At 44.7% G+C, this 13,240-nt stretch overlaps 1 protein-coding gene across 1 annotated transcript; it reads left to right on the top strand.

Moving 5' to 3' along the window:
- Positions 1-4,880: 4,880 nt before the first annotated feature.
- Positions 4,881-12,879, top strand: fhdc2 (FH2 domain containing 2). The gene is made up of 12 exons (XM_049742474.2): positions 4,881-5,085; positions 5,924-6,405; positions 6,895-6,956; positions 8,457-8,559; positions 8,738-8,823; positions 9,058-9,158; positions 9,370-9,440; positions 9,521-9,628; positions 9,800-9,870; positions 10,066-10,183; positions 10,259-10,423; positions 10,497-12,879. Exons 2-12 carry the CDS (start codon positions 5,968-5,970, stop codon positions 12,366-12,368), a joined length of 3,195 nt encoding a protein of 1,064 aa, XP_049598431.1. The 5' UTR covers positions 4,881-5,085; positions 5,924-5,967; the 3' UTR covers positions 12,369-12,879.
- Positions 12,880-13,240: the final 361 nt, after the last annotated feature.

The raw sequence follows: 13,240 nt of genomic DNA, 5'->3' as shown, positions 1-13,240 counted from the left end.
GCGTAATGTTCAGTAGAGCGGTTAAGTTAATTTTCCAAGACCAAATGCTACATTTTTATTTTACTTTGCGGGTCTAAAATGGATTTTTTTTTCTATACTTAATATATATTTGATTTTTGTATTAATTCAATATATGTTGTTTAACTCTCTTTGAGATATGTTTTTAAAACCCCAAATGTGACTTCCAGGACACATAACCAATAAAGTGCTTGTTGAAAGGTTAAAAACAAAAAGGTCCCATCTCCTCTGCGAGCAAAGCCGACCTCGGGCATGCAGCCAGTATTCCCACTGTCTCTTTCTGTGGATGACATCACTGGTTGGCATCAAGAAGCGTGGGGGAATAATTAGGTTTTAGATGGTTGAAGTAACTATGACTGTGTGCTATGCATCACGGAATATGCACCGATTTACTCAACATGAAGCACGTACATTTCGATCATCGTGGAGGTCAATAAATAGGGCTCAGAGGCATGTATTAGGGGAAATGAACTTAAATCAGGTTTCATTTCAGGTCAACAAACCTTTTTTTAAACTACAAACATGTAATGGGACTGTGGGCTGGTTTTACAAACGGGTGAGAAAGGAGGCGAACCTGTTTTAAGAACTCACAATCGACTTCATACATGACCACCCCAGCAAAGCCTTGCAGTTCACTATACGCTTTGCACTACATACACAGCCTACTCGGGAAAAGCCTTTATTTGCACGATGCGCTTTGTCAACCTCTATTTAGTCGCTTCTTTACAACCCACCCGGGTCCTTTGAATATTAACTGTGTGATCACTCTTGCCACACATGCAGCCTCTCTGGACCCCCAATCAACTCAGCCCAGCTCCCCTGCCGCTTGCTTCTAGGCTTTGTGCCCAACCACGGCTCAGTATACACACAATTGTCATTCACTGTGATGGAAATGTAGTAGAAGCGATGCTTCACTGACGTCGTTGAAACATTTCGATTCACACATCAAACAAATTGCTAAAAGTGAGGAAAAAGTGGCTGATTTGCTTCTGCTGGGTGTCTTTGCCTCATTGTAAGCTGCTAGTGAAGTGCAACTGTTTTCCTCTTTGGTGTAATGAGCGTAGCAGCCGGGGCAGGAAGGCGGCCGAGTCTGAGCTGGTGTTTTTGCAGACCAATAATCTCCTTTATTGAGTCTCAGGAAATCCTAATTGGAGTCGGAAGTGGCCCTTGTGGCCAGATGTGCAAAGACAAACACTCAAAAGCAACCCCCAAGGACAATTGACCGCAAGCACCTCTGTGTCCTTGTCACCCGCTGAGTTTAATTTCAACTCGCAAACAACACACAATAACTAAGAACAACTGACCAAAAGTACCCTGGCATCTTTGGGGAATCCCATTTTGAAGCAAAACAAAAAGGAACACAAGAGCCACTCCCTCACATCCAATGCTAAAATGCTATGCTACACTTGGGTAATATTGCAAAGCTTCAAATAGTCACTCGGGACAGGCGATAAAAGCACAAAAGAAACCTTATCCTGCTTTCTCAATTGACCTTAGAATCACAAATAGGCAAATTAATTGTGACACACGCAATCTGCCTCCTCAGTTTGCCATCACAGCAAAAATAACGAGAAAAGATTGCACTTCCTTGTAGTTACAAAATAAGCAAACACTTAGCCAAACTTTTTGTGTTTATTTTCGGCAGCATGGATGTACTGCGGCACGATACTGACTTGGTATCTACTACAATCTATTACAGTTAATGAATATTAAGCAAATAACTCAAACCAAAATTTTAAAATATTTGTGTTGATCAAATAAAATCCAACTATTATGAAAAGTCTTAAACTAATACAAGCCCGATGCGGTGTGCTGCGTTGCACATTCCAAAAAGTTTCCATTTCATCTGCGGTATCTCTCACATCTTGAAAATCGGTTATGATTACAAATGGGTAGGTTATGTACCCCCTTTAGTAAATTATCAAGTGATTAAGAGCAGAATAGGGATGAACTCAGCACAATAAGATTTGATGATGAGTAAGTGCCAAGAGCTTCTCGAAATCATCGTTGCTTTTCCGGCCTTCTCCCGGAACACTGGGGCTGAGACAAAGTACCTCACATTAAACACCAAGGGTTGAGACAAATATGTAGCAAGGAAGCTTTTTATGATGTCTCAAATCCTGACTCATGGTCTCTAATCTCGCCGTCTCCATGATGTTTATATCATCGTCTGTGAACCCCCGCACAGCAGCAAACGGTGTGAGAAATCGCCTTGAGGTTTTCATGTATAGTTAGCAGCATTGGGGTTGACTCATGCAAATTCTGGAGATTTAGAGACATTTATTGTGTGGGAGTGTAGAATTAAAGGAAAAGAAAACTGACCCGCTTCAATGTCTATGTATCTCTTGCTTGCCTTTTTTTTCAGGCTTGTGGTCAGACCAAGTCCAGAGATCGTTGTCAGACCATAACTGCACGTGAGTGCACATCTAAGGAATCTGGATTTCATTAAGAAGAACACCCCCCACCACCACCAGACTCACCGTCCCAGTCCCAGATCAGACCCAGGTGGTTGGGTGTTTTCTCATACAAGCTGTTTAAAAATATACCACAGCCCACAAACATAGTTACACTGACCTATTTACGCTACCACAAAACCTGGAAGGCATGATAATCACATATTGCAATATCAATACTTTCAATTTTACAGTCTCGTTTACACCGCATGTAAATGGGGCACCAGGATTGATGATCAATGGATTTCTTCACATCCTGGTTGTTTCCAGCATTGTATTTGTGTGACATCACAATAGAAAAGTAAATTTTGTATTGTGATAATGTGTGTGTGCAGTCACTGGCGGAGCTAAGATTTTTTTTCCTACGGGGGGTCATGGGGGGCAAAGGTATATCAGGAGGTTCGCACAAACATATTTTTTCCTTTTACAAACACCAGAAATTCTTCAGAAAATGCTGATAAACATTCTTTATGTGCGCCATATGAAGGACAGGGGGGAAAAAATCCCTGAAAATGCCCAAAGTCAATTATCTGACCTGGCACCTGGGGGGGGGGTTGAAGGATATTCCAGGGGGGCAGTGCCCCCAGGCCCCCCTCAAGCTCCGCCAGTGTATACAGTACAGTCATGGACAAGGGCAATAGTTTCCCTTTTGTGCAGCACTTCAGGAGTTTCGAGAGCTGGGCCTCCACAATACTCCCAAAGTTTAATGACTTGGAATTGGTCAAAAAACGTGAGACTCCCATCGAAATCTCACACGTGAACACCTTCATGCACATCCATTCGCTAAATAATGGAAGCACGTGCAGTGAAGCTGACTGTTACGCAAAGAGGGCCTGTAAACACGTTGCAGATTGTTTCGTCTTCCTGCAGTTTGGACCGTCCTGGTGAGACAAGCGATGGATGCCAAGTTAGTCCCTCAATATCTGCTGATCTCTGCCACCATGTCAATTAAATGAGTGCTGAAATTGAAAGTAAAAATTCTCAGGCTTGTTTAGGCTCTGCATGAACTATAAAGCAGTTCTCTCTCAACAGCGGCATTTCCTTGTACGCTGAGAACTGCACTGTACGCTGGGATGTGAGCGAGTGAATAGAAAATGAAGTTTCCTGAGAGAGGTTTGTTCTGGCATGGGTACGCTACAACCATGCCCTGGCGCACAGCAACAACAATGGGCAGTTCTGCGGGGTCATAACCTCCTAATTACCGCGGACCATGAGGCGATGACAGCGACTTGTCAGTGCGTGCCTGTGAACGAGGCTACCTATGCTGTCGCACCTCCGACGAAAGGTCATTGTGGGAACAGGTCTGCCAGCACCTGGGCCATTTCAGCACCACAGTACTACTTCTAGCCTCTTGGCTTTCACCCATGATATCTTTTTTTTCCCCCAACTGACGGATGTATGGAAATCAGTTGTCTCGTCTGAGAGCCATCCGCTGCTGCTCTCAGGTTCTCAATAGGATACGTTTCGTAGCTTGATCAAGGCCTTCGGCACTGGGTGGAGATCACAGTCTTGCTTCAGAGAGAGCAGAGGCTTAAGTGTCAACATAATATACATTATACAGTATTGGTGGTTTGTCTGTTGACCCTGCGATTACATTCCAAAATTTTAGGTAGAGTGAACATAAAACTTGAAATAGACACAGATTTGGTGGGGATTAATGAATCAAGCCTTTTCACTGCCATTGACATGTATCATTACATTTTTTTAATAGTGCTTGTCCTCGATTACGGGTACAAATCCCAGCTGACATTCATAACTGGTGTGATATTTTCTGTTCTTATTAGCAGTGACATTTTTGAAATATGTTTTTTTTAGGGGAAAAAGGATGTTGATGCTATATGTCATCTGCACATTTAAAAAGCTCTGCATTTTTAATGGGTTTACATGCTGTCCCTGTGTTTTGTGGGTTTTCTCCTGTAACCCCAGAGGCTATATTCCATATTCCAAACGTGTGCTTTATAGGTTAAATAATGTGAATGTAAATGTGAATGCTTGCTTGTCTATATGTGCCCTGCCACTGACTGGTGACAAGTCCAGGATGTACTCCACCTCTTGCCTCAGTCAGTTGGGATGGGCTCCACTTATGACCACAGGATAAGCAGCAGAACAGGATGGATGGCTGGTAACAACTCAAATATTATTTGGTCCTTAATGCTCAACGGATTTCCCCTGCACATTGGGAGTGATCTCAAACCTGCCACTATTTCAGAATAAATACTGCTCTAGGATAGCGCTGTTTTTTTAGAGGGGGGTGTAAGTAAAATTTATGGACTTTCAGTATGATTTTGACCAAGTGCTCAAATCACTGCCAAACTCAAAAACAAAACAGTAGATGTGGACCAAAGTTGAGTGAAGCTGACTCCCACCTTGACAACCCCTAAATCCGCCTCCCATGGGAAAGAATGGGAGGACACAATCAAGGCATCAGCTTCAGAGCGTGAGCGCGCCTGCGCGTCCAAGACAACTTTTCGGTTCTCCTACTTATCGAGTTGACTACAGCGGGTGGAACTGTTGTCAGATCACCGGGACGAAGAAGAAACAAAAGCGGGAGTAAAATGTTTAATTGAAGTGTTTATTTACCTCTTGGAGTCGTTTGCTCGCTCGATCATATCAGGTAAGTGAGCGCTTGACTGGGCTCACAGTAACGCATCCTAATATCGGAATATTTTTATCACTGCATTTCATCCTAGAATAAACTTGGGGGGGAAAGTTTAAATAGCAGAAATTTACAATGCGCTTTCAAATTACTCACAAATGTGTCATTACACCATTTGGAGTGTGCGTGCGTTATTAATTGTGTTCATGTATAAATTAAATTACAGAGCGAGAATCTTCGCACAATGAGCTGAGGCGGTGGAAGACTTAAAAAGTTTCCCATAAGTTCTCATTTTCTTTCAAATTAAAATGTCACGCAGTATTTATGTCCAAACATCGCGTTGTGATTAAGACGTCGTCTTTGAACCAGCTTGCTGAAACTTCTGAGTCATACCTTAATTGCATTACTAATCCTGCTTAAACCTGCCGGTACAAGTGTGTGCAGCCAGTTTTGCGCCGTTAACCTCTCATAACGAGGCGGAAAAAAAAATAAAAAGTCAAGTCTACACCCTGTGCTTTTTTTTGTGTGGTTAGAATTACATCACTCTCCATCCCTGTAGTGTCTCCATCTATTCTAATTAGAAGGGATCGGTGCACGCTGGGGGTGTGTAAGCATGATGCGTGTGAGTAGAACAGGACGGGACAAGCAGTTCAAACAGCTTACTGTGCAGAAGTCATATCAGCATAAACTTTCCCTGCCTTAAATAAGTCACAAATTTGCATGGAAAGTTGAAGCAGAGGTTGTGATTCAAGTCCAAAGTACTAATGGAAGGGAAGATGAGTTTGTAGTAAGTTGAGGTCATTTTATTTATGCACTCAATATTGCCTGAGATGTAATTTTTGTTGTTTTTGTGTAGGCCAGTAGACCTTCGAATTTGGAAAGATATCTCCAACCAATTAGATGCTTATCAACCTGACTCTCACCGTCAAGGAATCTCGTGCCTTTCATGGAACACTGCCTCCTATCCCGGACGATCCAGTGAAAGTCATGGATTCATGCACGGTGGCGGTGCCTGTCCCGGCACCTCCACCGCCACCTCCCCCTCCGCCTCCTCCACCACCTCCACCCGCCTCCTCATCGCATTTCAGCCGGACGGACAGCGCTCGTCGAAGCCGGCTGAGGAAGCTCAACTGGGAGCGTATCCCCAAAGAGAAGGTAGAGGGGAGGAAGAGCGTGTGGAGTGGTGCAGGCCCGGGAGAGGACGAGTTCCCCATAGATCTGCATTCTCTGGACGAGCTCTTTGGCCAGAAGGACAGTAAGCCCGAGGACAGGAGCAACACTTTGAGACGACGGTCTGGTCTATTTCGCTGTAGAACTCCTCAGGACAGCCCAGAAGAGGTCAGTGCATTTACTCTTAAAAGCTGGGTCAAAAGTAACCCAAAGTCATCCAAAACTCAAATGGGGCAGAACCAATGCTGGGTTGCCCACCGCATTGGGTTGAGGATATGACCCAGCATGTTGGGCAAAGATTTAGATCAAACAGGGGGTAACTATACCAATACAATTTTGTAAGTACAGCTGTGGTGGAAAAAAATTATAACATTTGAACCCTGACCCCCGTATCAAAATGTCACATTCAATTTCCTTAAATTCACAACAATGTCAGAAATGGCAACCAGCTTCAGATTTTTAACATCCCCAAATTCAATCTTCAAGCCAATCAGCTGGGTCAAAATATTCAACCCAACCTTGAGTAAAAGTAACCCAATCTGCTCAAAATCCACAGCTAACCCACCAAGTGAATCAAGAAGACAACCCAACTAGTTCCAGCAACTAAGATTTTTATTGTATGATTGTGCTCATTTTACCACAACTTTCAATTTACAGATCTCCTTACTGGACTCTAAACGCAGTATGAACATTGGAATATTTCTTCGCCAGTTCAAAATGTAAGCCCTTTTCTTCTTACCTAGAATCAGAACTATCAAACTCATGTATAATTTCTTCTGTGTCTGCAGTATGCTACTAAAACTACATCCTTTACTTAAGGTCTAGTCCAATCTAGTCGCGAGAAAGTAGTGCAGGAAACAGACATGTTCAATTGCGCCCAAGGGGAACAACACTTGACTTGCACAGTCATAAATCAAACAGCATGGCGTTGGTGTCAGATGATTGAAGGGAGAGGGGGCGGTGTGAGTGTCATGGGTGTGTTCCTGTCGATAGATATTGCAGGGGCACAGGTGCTCCTCTCCTAACAGATGGACTGGATGTCCTTAAGTGTCCACGTTTAACGCTTGGGAGTCAGAGTTGACACCTGCTCAGGCCCCTCCAGAGGCTCTCCTGTTAAGATGACCCCAGACTATGAGAGACCTCATAAGACATCTATGGTCCTTATGTTTTGCGTGGGGGGGTTATAATACAGTTTTTGTACAAAAGTTGACTTTCTGTAGAGTAGACGGAGCAACATGTCAATTCGAACCTGGATTTGTCGAGACATGTTGATGATCCCAAATGAGAAAAGAGCTTCTTTATGCTAACTCATTTGTCTGATCCAGATCTTTCTTGACTTGTCATTGGAGATGAAGCTTCTGTTGAAATGCGGCATCACCTAGTTTTTGCCAGTTTGTTTGTTGTTGAGTGCCTGGGAGCAAACGTCACCCAAATACACTCCAAGTGCACCTAAGGCAGTATCTAATGAGATCAACAAGAACTATAAATAATGATTCTTGACAAAGAACAACTTTTGATATCTTATTCTCATTGGCACATGTAATAAAGTTTGATATAAAAAAAATCTCATTAGATAAGAAGACTATGAGCCAAGTCCTGAGGCATTTTTTGAAATCAGCAAATGTTATGCACACCAAAAGCTTCTGTACCACAAATGGAAAATAACTGGAACAGATGTGAAGTGCTCTCAAGAAGTTGGCCTACATGAGAAAGTGGCAATTTCGGGTCATGTGCAAACTGCCTCGACTTTCTCCAAATCCTCACTAAAATATAATTGTGATCTTTGTAAAGTATATGAATTTGTGTGGTGAACTGTGTTATAAAATGTCAAGCTTATATGGCAAATATTTGAAATCAAACCAGTGCTGACGGTTGCAGTATGTGATTGGCTGTAAAATGAGGGTAAGCGGAAAACTTCTAGAGGAAAAGATGAGCTGTGCCACTTGGGTGAGACAGCCACAAGTCAAGAAGATCAATTTCTTCAGAAACTCCAGACACATTATGCACGATAGACACACACGTTTGCAGTTTGCCGTCACCCAACAGCCTCCCTCCCCCAAACGTTGACTGATAAGAAAATGGAAAAGCCTCATTATCTCGTGATGATGTGAAAAACAAAGAGGAGGGCGTTGGAGAATGAAACCGTTGCAAGTCTGGTTGGCCCATTGCCTGCATGATGTCATACTCATAGCGCATTTGCTGTGTTATTTTTTCCACAGGCCGGCGAAGGAGATAGTTGAGGATATCAGGCACGGAGCCGGGGACCGTTACGGAGCAGAGAAACTGACGGAGCTCAGCAAGCTGCTCCCCGACAATGAGGAGGTATTGTCACCCCCCCACACACACACTACTCATCATCTGGCTCTGGTTAGGATGATCAAAAAGTTTACTGTTACACTGAATCGTATGATGTGGTCTAACGATGGTGAAAGAAATTGGGATCGACCGTTAAACTGCAATCTGGTTCGCTGGATTCTTCTCAACATCTGTTCGCTTTCAGGAATCTCGCCTGAGGAGCTTCAGCGGGGAACGTCGCTGGCTTGGAGAGCCTGATCTTTTCATGCTTCTGCTGGTGGAAGTCCCCAGGTACGTTCCCTCCACCTGAGCCCCGCTTTGGATTCTAAAACCTAGCATGGCCCCCTTACACCAATGTGCTTTTTTTGGTTGTTTTGAGTAGCCGGTGACTCACGTGCTTCCTCTTAAAATGACGTGTGTTTATTTAAGTGATGACCAGGAGTGCCTTCTTGTCTTCATCATCACTCATCCGTGCCTATTCACTCATCCGCACCCCCCCACACTGTTTTGCTCCCCTTCCATTAGTTTTCGCCTTCGTTTGGATGCCATGATCCTACAGCAAGAGTTTGACCCAGCTCTGACCTCTCTGTGTGTGGCAGCCAGATGTCTGAGGGAGGCGGCCAGAGGTAAAGTAACAGCGGGGAGTTATGTACTCGAGCCTAGCGCTATAAAGATCTTTGTCTTGGTCCCTTTTTGAACGCTCCCATATAGAATTAGTTCAGGGTGGTAAGTGGAGAACGTACAATGCAGATGATCTTGTTTTAAGAGAATATTCAAGAATATTCTAAAGACTCATTTGCTTATTAAAAGAAGTTTGCTTTTTTATGTCTCCCTTAGAACTGCTGAGCTGTCCTGAGTTACACTCCATCCTCCGTTTGGTCCTTAAAGCAGGGAACTACATGAATGCTGTGGGTGGCCCTCTTTTTTATTTTAACTGACACGAGTTGTGCGTTTGCGTTTTTATCTGACCTTGTGTGTGATTCCTCAGGGTGGATACTCGGGGAATGCAGCAGGATTCCGAATTTCATCACTGCTGAAACTAGCTGACACCAAAGCAAACAAACCAGGCATGAATCTGCTTCATTTTGTAGCGATGGTAAGAGTTTGTCTTTTCCTATAAACAGGATCCGTCCATCCACTTTCCGAACTCCTCGTCCTAATGTATACCCACATATGTATGTGTAGTTTGCAGCGTGTGTGGTTTTGTAAGCATTTCAGCATTTGCTAATTACATTTTATTTGAAACAATAATTGTTTGTCTCCACAGGAAGCTGTGAAGAAGGATCAGAGTTTACTGTCATTTCCTAGCCAACTGGGCCACGTTGGCTCCGCCTCTAGGTCAGTCTCTTCCCAAATCATGGATCCAACTGAATGAATATGAATATTCTAAGATTTGAGTAATACATAGGATCGATTTAGATGTTCTTCAAATCTTTCTGAAAATGGACCCTGCTGGTTAAGATAACCGTGTCAATCGTGATAGTCAGGTTTAGGGTGTAAAACGCTGTTGAATGTTCTTTGTTGAAAATGCAGGTTATGCGAGGAGTCTGTGTTGGAGGATTTATCCAAGTTAAAAAGCCGAGTCCTGGCGCTGAAAGCAAATGTCCTGACAGAGAGAGAGATTTTGCAGCATGCGCAATCTTTCTTAGAGGTAAAACTCACTGATTGATGCCCTCATTACAGAGCACCCAATAGTTTTCCCCAAATCGATTATTTGTGCTTGCAGGTGACAGAGGAACGTCTAAAGGAGGCAGAGGATGAGGTTGAGGGTATGAAGATGTCAAGTCGAGCATTGGTGGATTTTTTCTGTGAGGATGACAGCACATTTAAACTAGAGGAGGCCTGCAAGGTCTTTGACTTATTTTGCCAGCGCTTCCAAAAAGCTGTCAAGGTTAGATGCACAAATGTGTTATCCTATGGAAATAGTCCCAAACTTAACCACACACTTCCCTCTTTTGTTATAGGAGAATGCAGAGCGCGAGTTGAAGGAGCAGAAACGTCTGGAACGTCAGAGGGAGATGGTGGAAAAGCGTCGCTCAGTGGCTGTCTGCACTGGTCTGGACCTGAGCCACAGCCTGGCAAGAGACCGTCACAGTCAGGAGAACCAAGATGAGCTGGAGAGACTTCTCGAGAAGAACTTGAGCTACACCTGGAGCCGTCGCAGCCTGAGAAGTTCTGACACGCGCAGGCACTCTCACTACCTGCACAGCGACAAGAGCTTCCCGGAGCTGGGCAGCAGCCCGACGGCCGTCAGCTGCTACTCAAACAGCTCGTCCGACCACGAGACGTCCACTGTGCTTTGTAGCTCTCCAGAAACGGATGGCTTTTGTTCTCCAGTTGGTCAAGAAAGTTTTTTGGAAAGCGACAAGAGTCAGTCATGCCAATACCAGGCAATCAGTCGGTGTATGGAGGTCGTTCAAGAATCTCTGGTTGGATCGTATTCGCAACATGGACCCGAGTTCACGGTTGGGCGACACGGGTCCGAGAGCATTTCACTTCAAATGCAGGTATCGGAAACGAGTGGACTAACAAAAGAGGATGCGATGTCGTGTAAGGAGAAGGCCAGCAAGAACAGTGAGTTCTCTCGGAATCCTTCTGCTATAAACGCAGATACCCCTTCCCTCTGTGCTAAAAGCCAGAACTCCGGTCAGACACATAGTTTTGGAATGCGCCAAGCAGAGAAGAATAATTTGCTTCAAAATAAATTAAACGGTTGTCCAGTTGGTGGCTCTGAACCTCAGTCTGCGCCTAAGAGTGGAATACTTCATAGTGACAACCGCGCCACATCACTGAGAAATCGGAGAACTGAGAAAGAATCACCTTTATCTGTAAAAGCTACAGGTAAAGTGGAGTTGCAGTCATTAAACGGAGGGATCAACGCAAGTGCTGCTACGTCTAAGCCTGAGGAGTGTTTGAGGAAGCAGTTAAACACAGAAGGGTTCCTGACACCTGTCGGGGAGAACTGGATGCCGCCCAGCCTGCCGGAGTTCAGCCAGTCACACCCTGAGGAAAGTTCGGATGTGCCTGAGCGGGAGCTCGCGAGGTCGTACTCCCGTGTGGGGGAAACTCTAGAGTGCCACACTCTTGTGAAAGGCCTCCGATCCTACGACGCACTTTCACCGCCAACATCCCCCAGCCCGCGACCAGGGCCGAGCCTTTGCTCCAAGTGGAGAAAAGAGAGGGAGGTCGAGCCGCAAACTTCGGCTTCTCCGTCGTTAAAGGAAGAGAGGCGCGCCTTGAAGGTTCCTGTACGTGGTGGCATCAGGGCTAAGAGAGGACCCGGGTCACGTGCAGAAACTTCCAATAGCGCAGGTGTTCCGAGAGTACGCCCCAAAACTGAGGCTCCAAATAGGCCCCCAATAGCGTCCCCAAGCCCCCCAGAGACCTCACGTTTGTCCATGCGTTCATCTCCTATCACGCAGCCTGCCTCACTTCATTCAGATGTCAAAAGCAGTGGCAGTGCCCGAGAGAGACCGCAGACTGCAAATGAGCCACGGACTTCTGGAAAGTCTCCCCTCGCCCGTAGGACCTCGGAGAGACCGACAACAGAGAAGGTCTCAGGCAAGACCCAGTCGGCATTCGTCAGAGGAAGTCCTCTCCGCGTGTCAAAACGAGTCGCTCCGAACTCTGAGACTCAGACTACCGCCAAGGCTCTCCCGGCCCACAGTCCATCTTCTGCCACAGCTAAGACCATACGTACAGCCGTTATGTCCGTAGCCCGGAATAAAACCACTAAAACCACAAACACAGGCACCTGTCCTACCTCGAAAACCCCTTCACGAATTCCTGGTTCCAAAATGCTTCGAGCAACTACATCTCAGCCACTGTGGAAGTGAAAAGAGTATATTTGATGCATTTGTCTCAGTCTACGCAGAGCTGGTTATCTCTGTACACGATCGGTTCCGTGACCTTCGACTTGTGTTTGTAGCTGATCTATTTTGATATCAATTGCAACACATTAAGTGATGTGTCTCATGCACAAGTAGAAGAGTAAATCCTCTTAAGCCCTACCTCGTCTTGCCATGTGTATCCTTTGCAGGCAATAGGATACAACTCAATTACCACAATGTGCCCAATCAGTCCAGTTTGTGCTCTTGTTAAAGTGTATTACATTTTCTATTTCGTACACTGTGAGCTAGGCCTCTGCTGGAAGAAAATACAATGTTCTCATCCCATCTTGGTACAAACTTTGTATCCTTCTATTGTGCACAAACTGAAGAGGCAGGATGGAGCCCCCCCCCCCCTATTTTGTATCAAAAGAATACGTAACTTTATTTAACAGCATTTGCTGTTCACTGTATTATGTGATATGTAAATAGGATGAATAAAGAAGGCGATATGGACAAATGTGTTTCTCATTGCTGTTGGTTGGCGTTAACTCTCAAACCAGACATTACTGAAATCAATTCCTCCAGAAATTTAATTAGTGGTGGTCAAGGCCTTCTCTGTCGGCGATCTGAAGCAGTAACCTACATTTACCATCAAAATTCAAATATTTGTCCGGTGAATTTTTAACCATTAATTGCCAAAAATCTATTCTTTGGTTGCTCCCACCACCGTTTGGGAATCCTGAACTATATGTTTCTGCACCTTGCCATCATCCTCTTGACATTTTGCCATCATTATTTCTTCTAAATTGCGCTTCATTGTTGCATCTCAACACAATTCTGTAGCCCTAATCATGTAGACGGCTGTCGTCATGGCGATG

The sequence above is a fragment of the Syngnathus scovelli genome, chromosome 1 (assembly GCF_024217435.2).
Source record: "Syngnathus scovelli strain Florida chromosome 1, RoL_Ssco_1.2, whole genome shotgun sequence".
Lineage (NCBI taxonomy): Eukaryota > Metazoa > Chordata > Actinopteri > Syngnathiformes > Syngnathidae > Syngnathus > Syngnathus scovelli.
The sequence above is the reverse complement of the archived record's forward strand: the minus strand, read 5'-3'. Positions and strand labels throughout refer to the sequence as shown.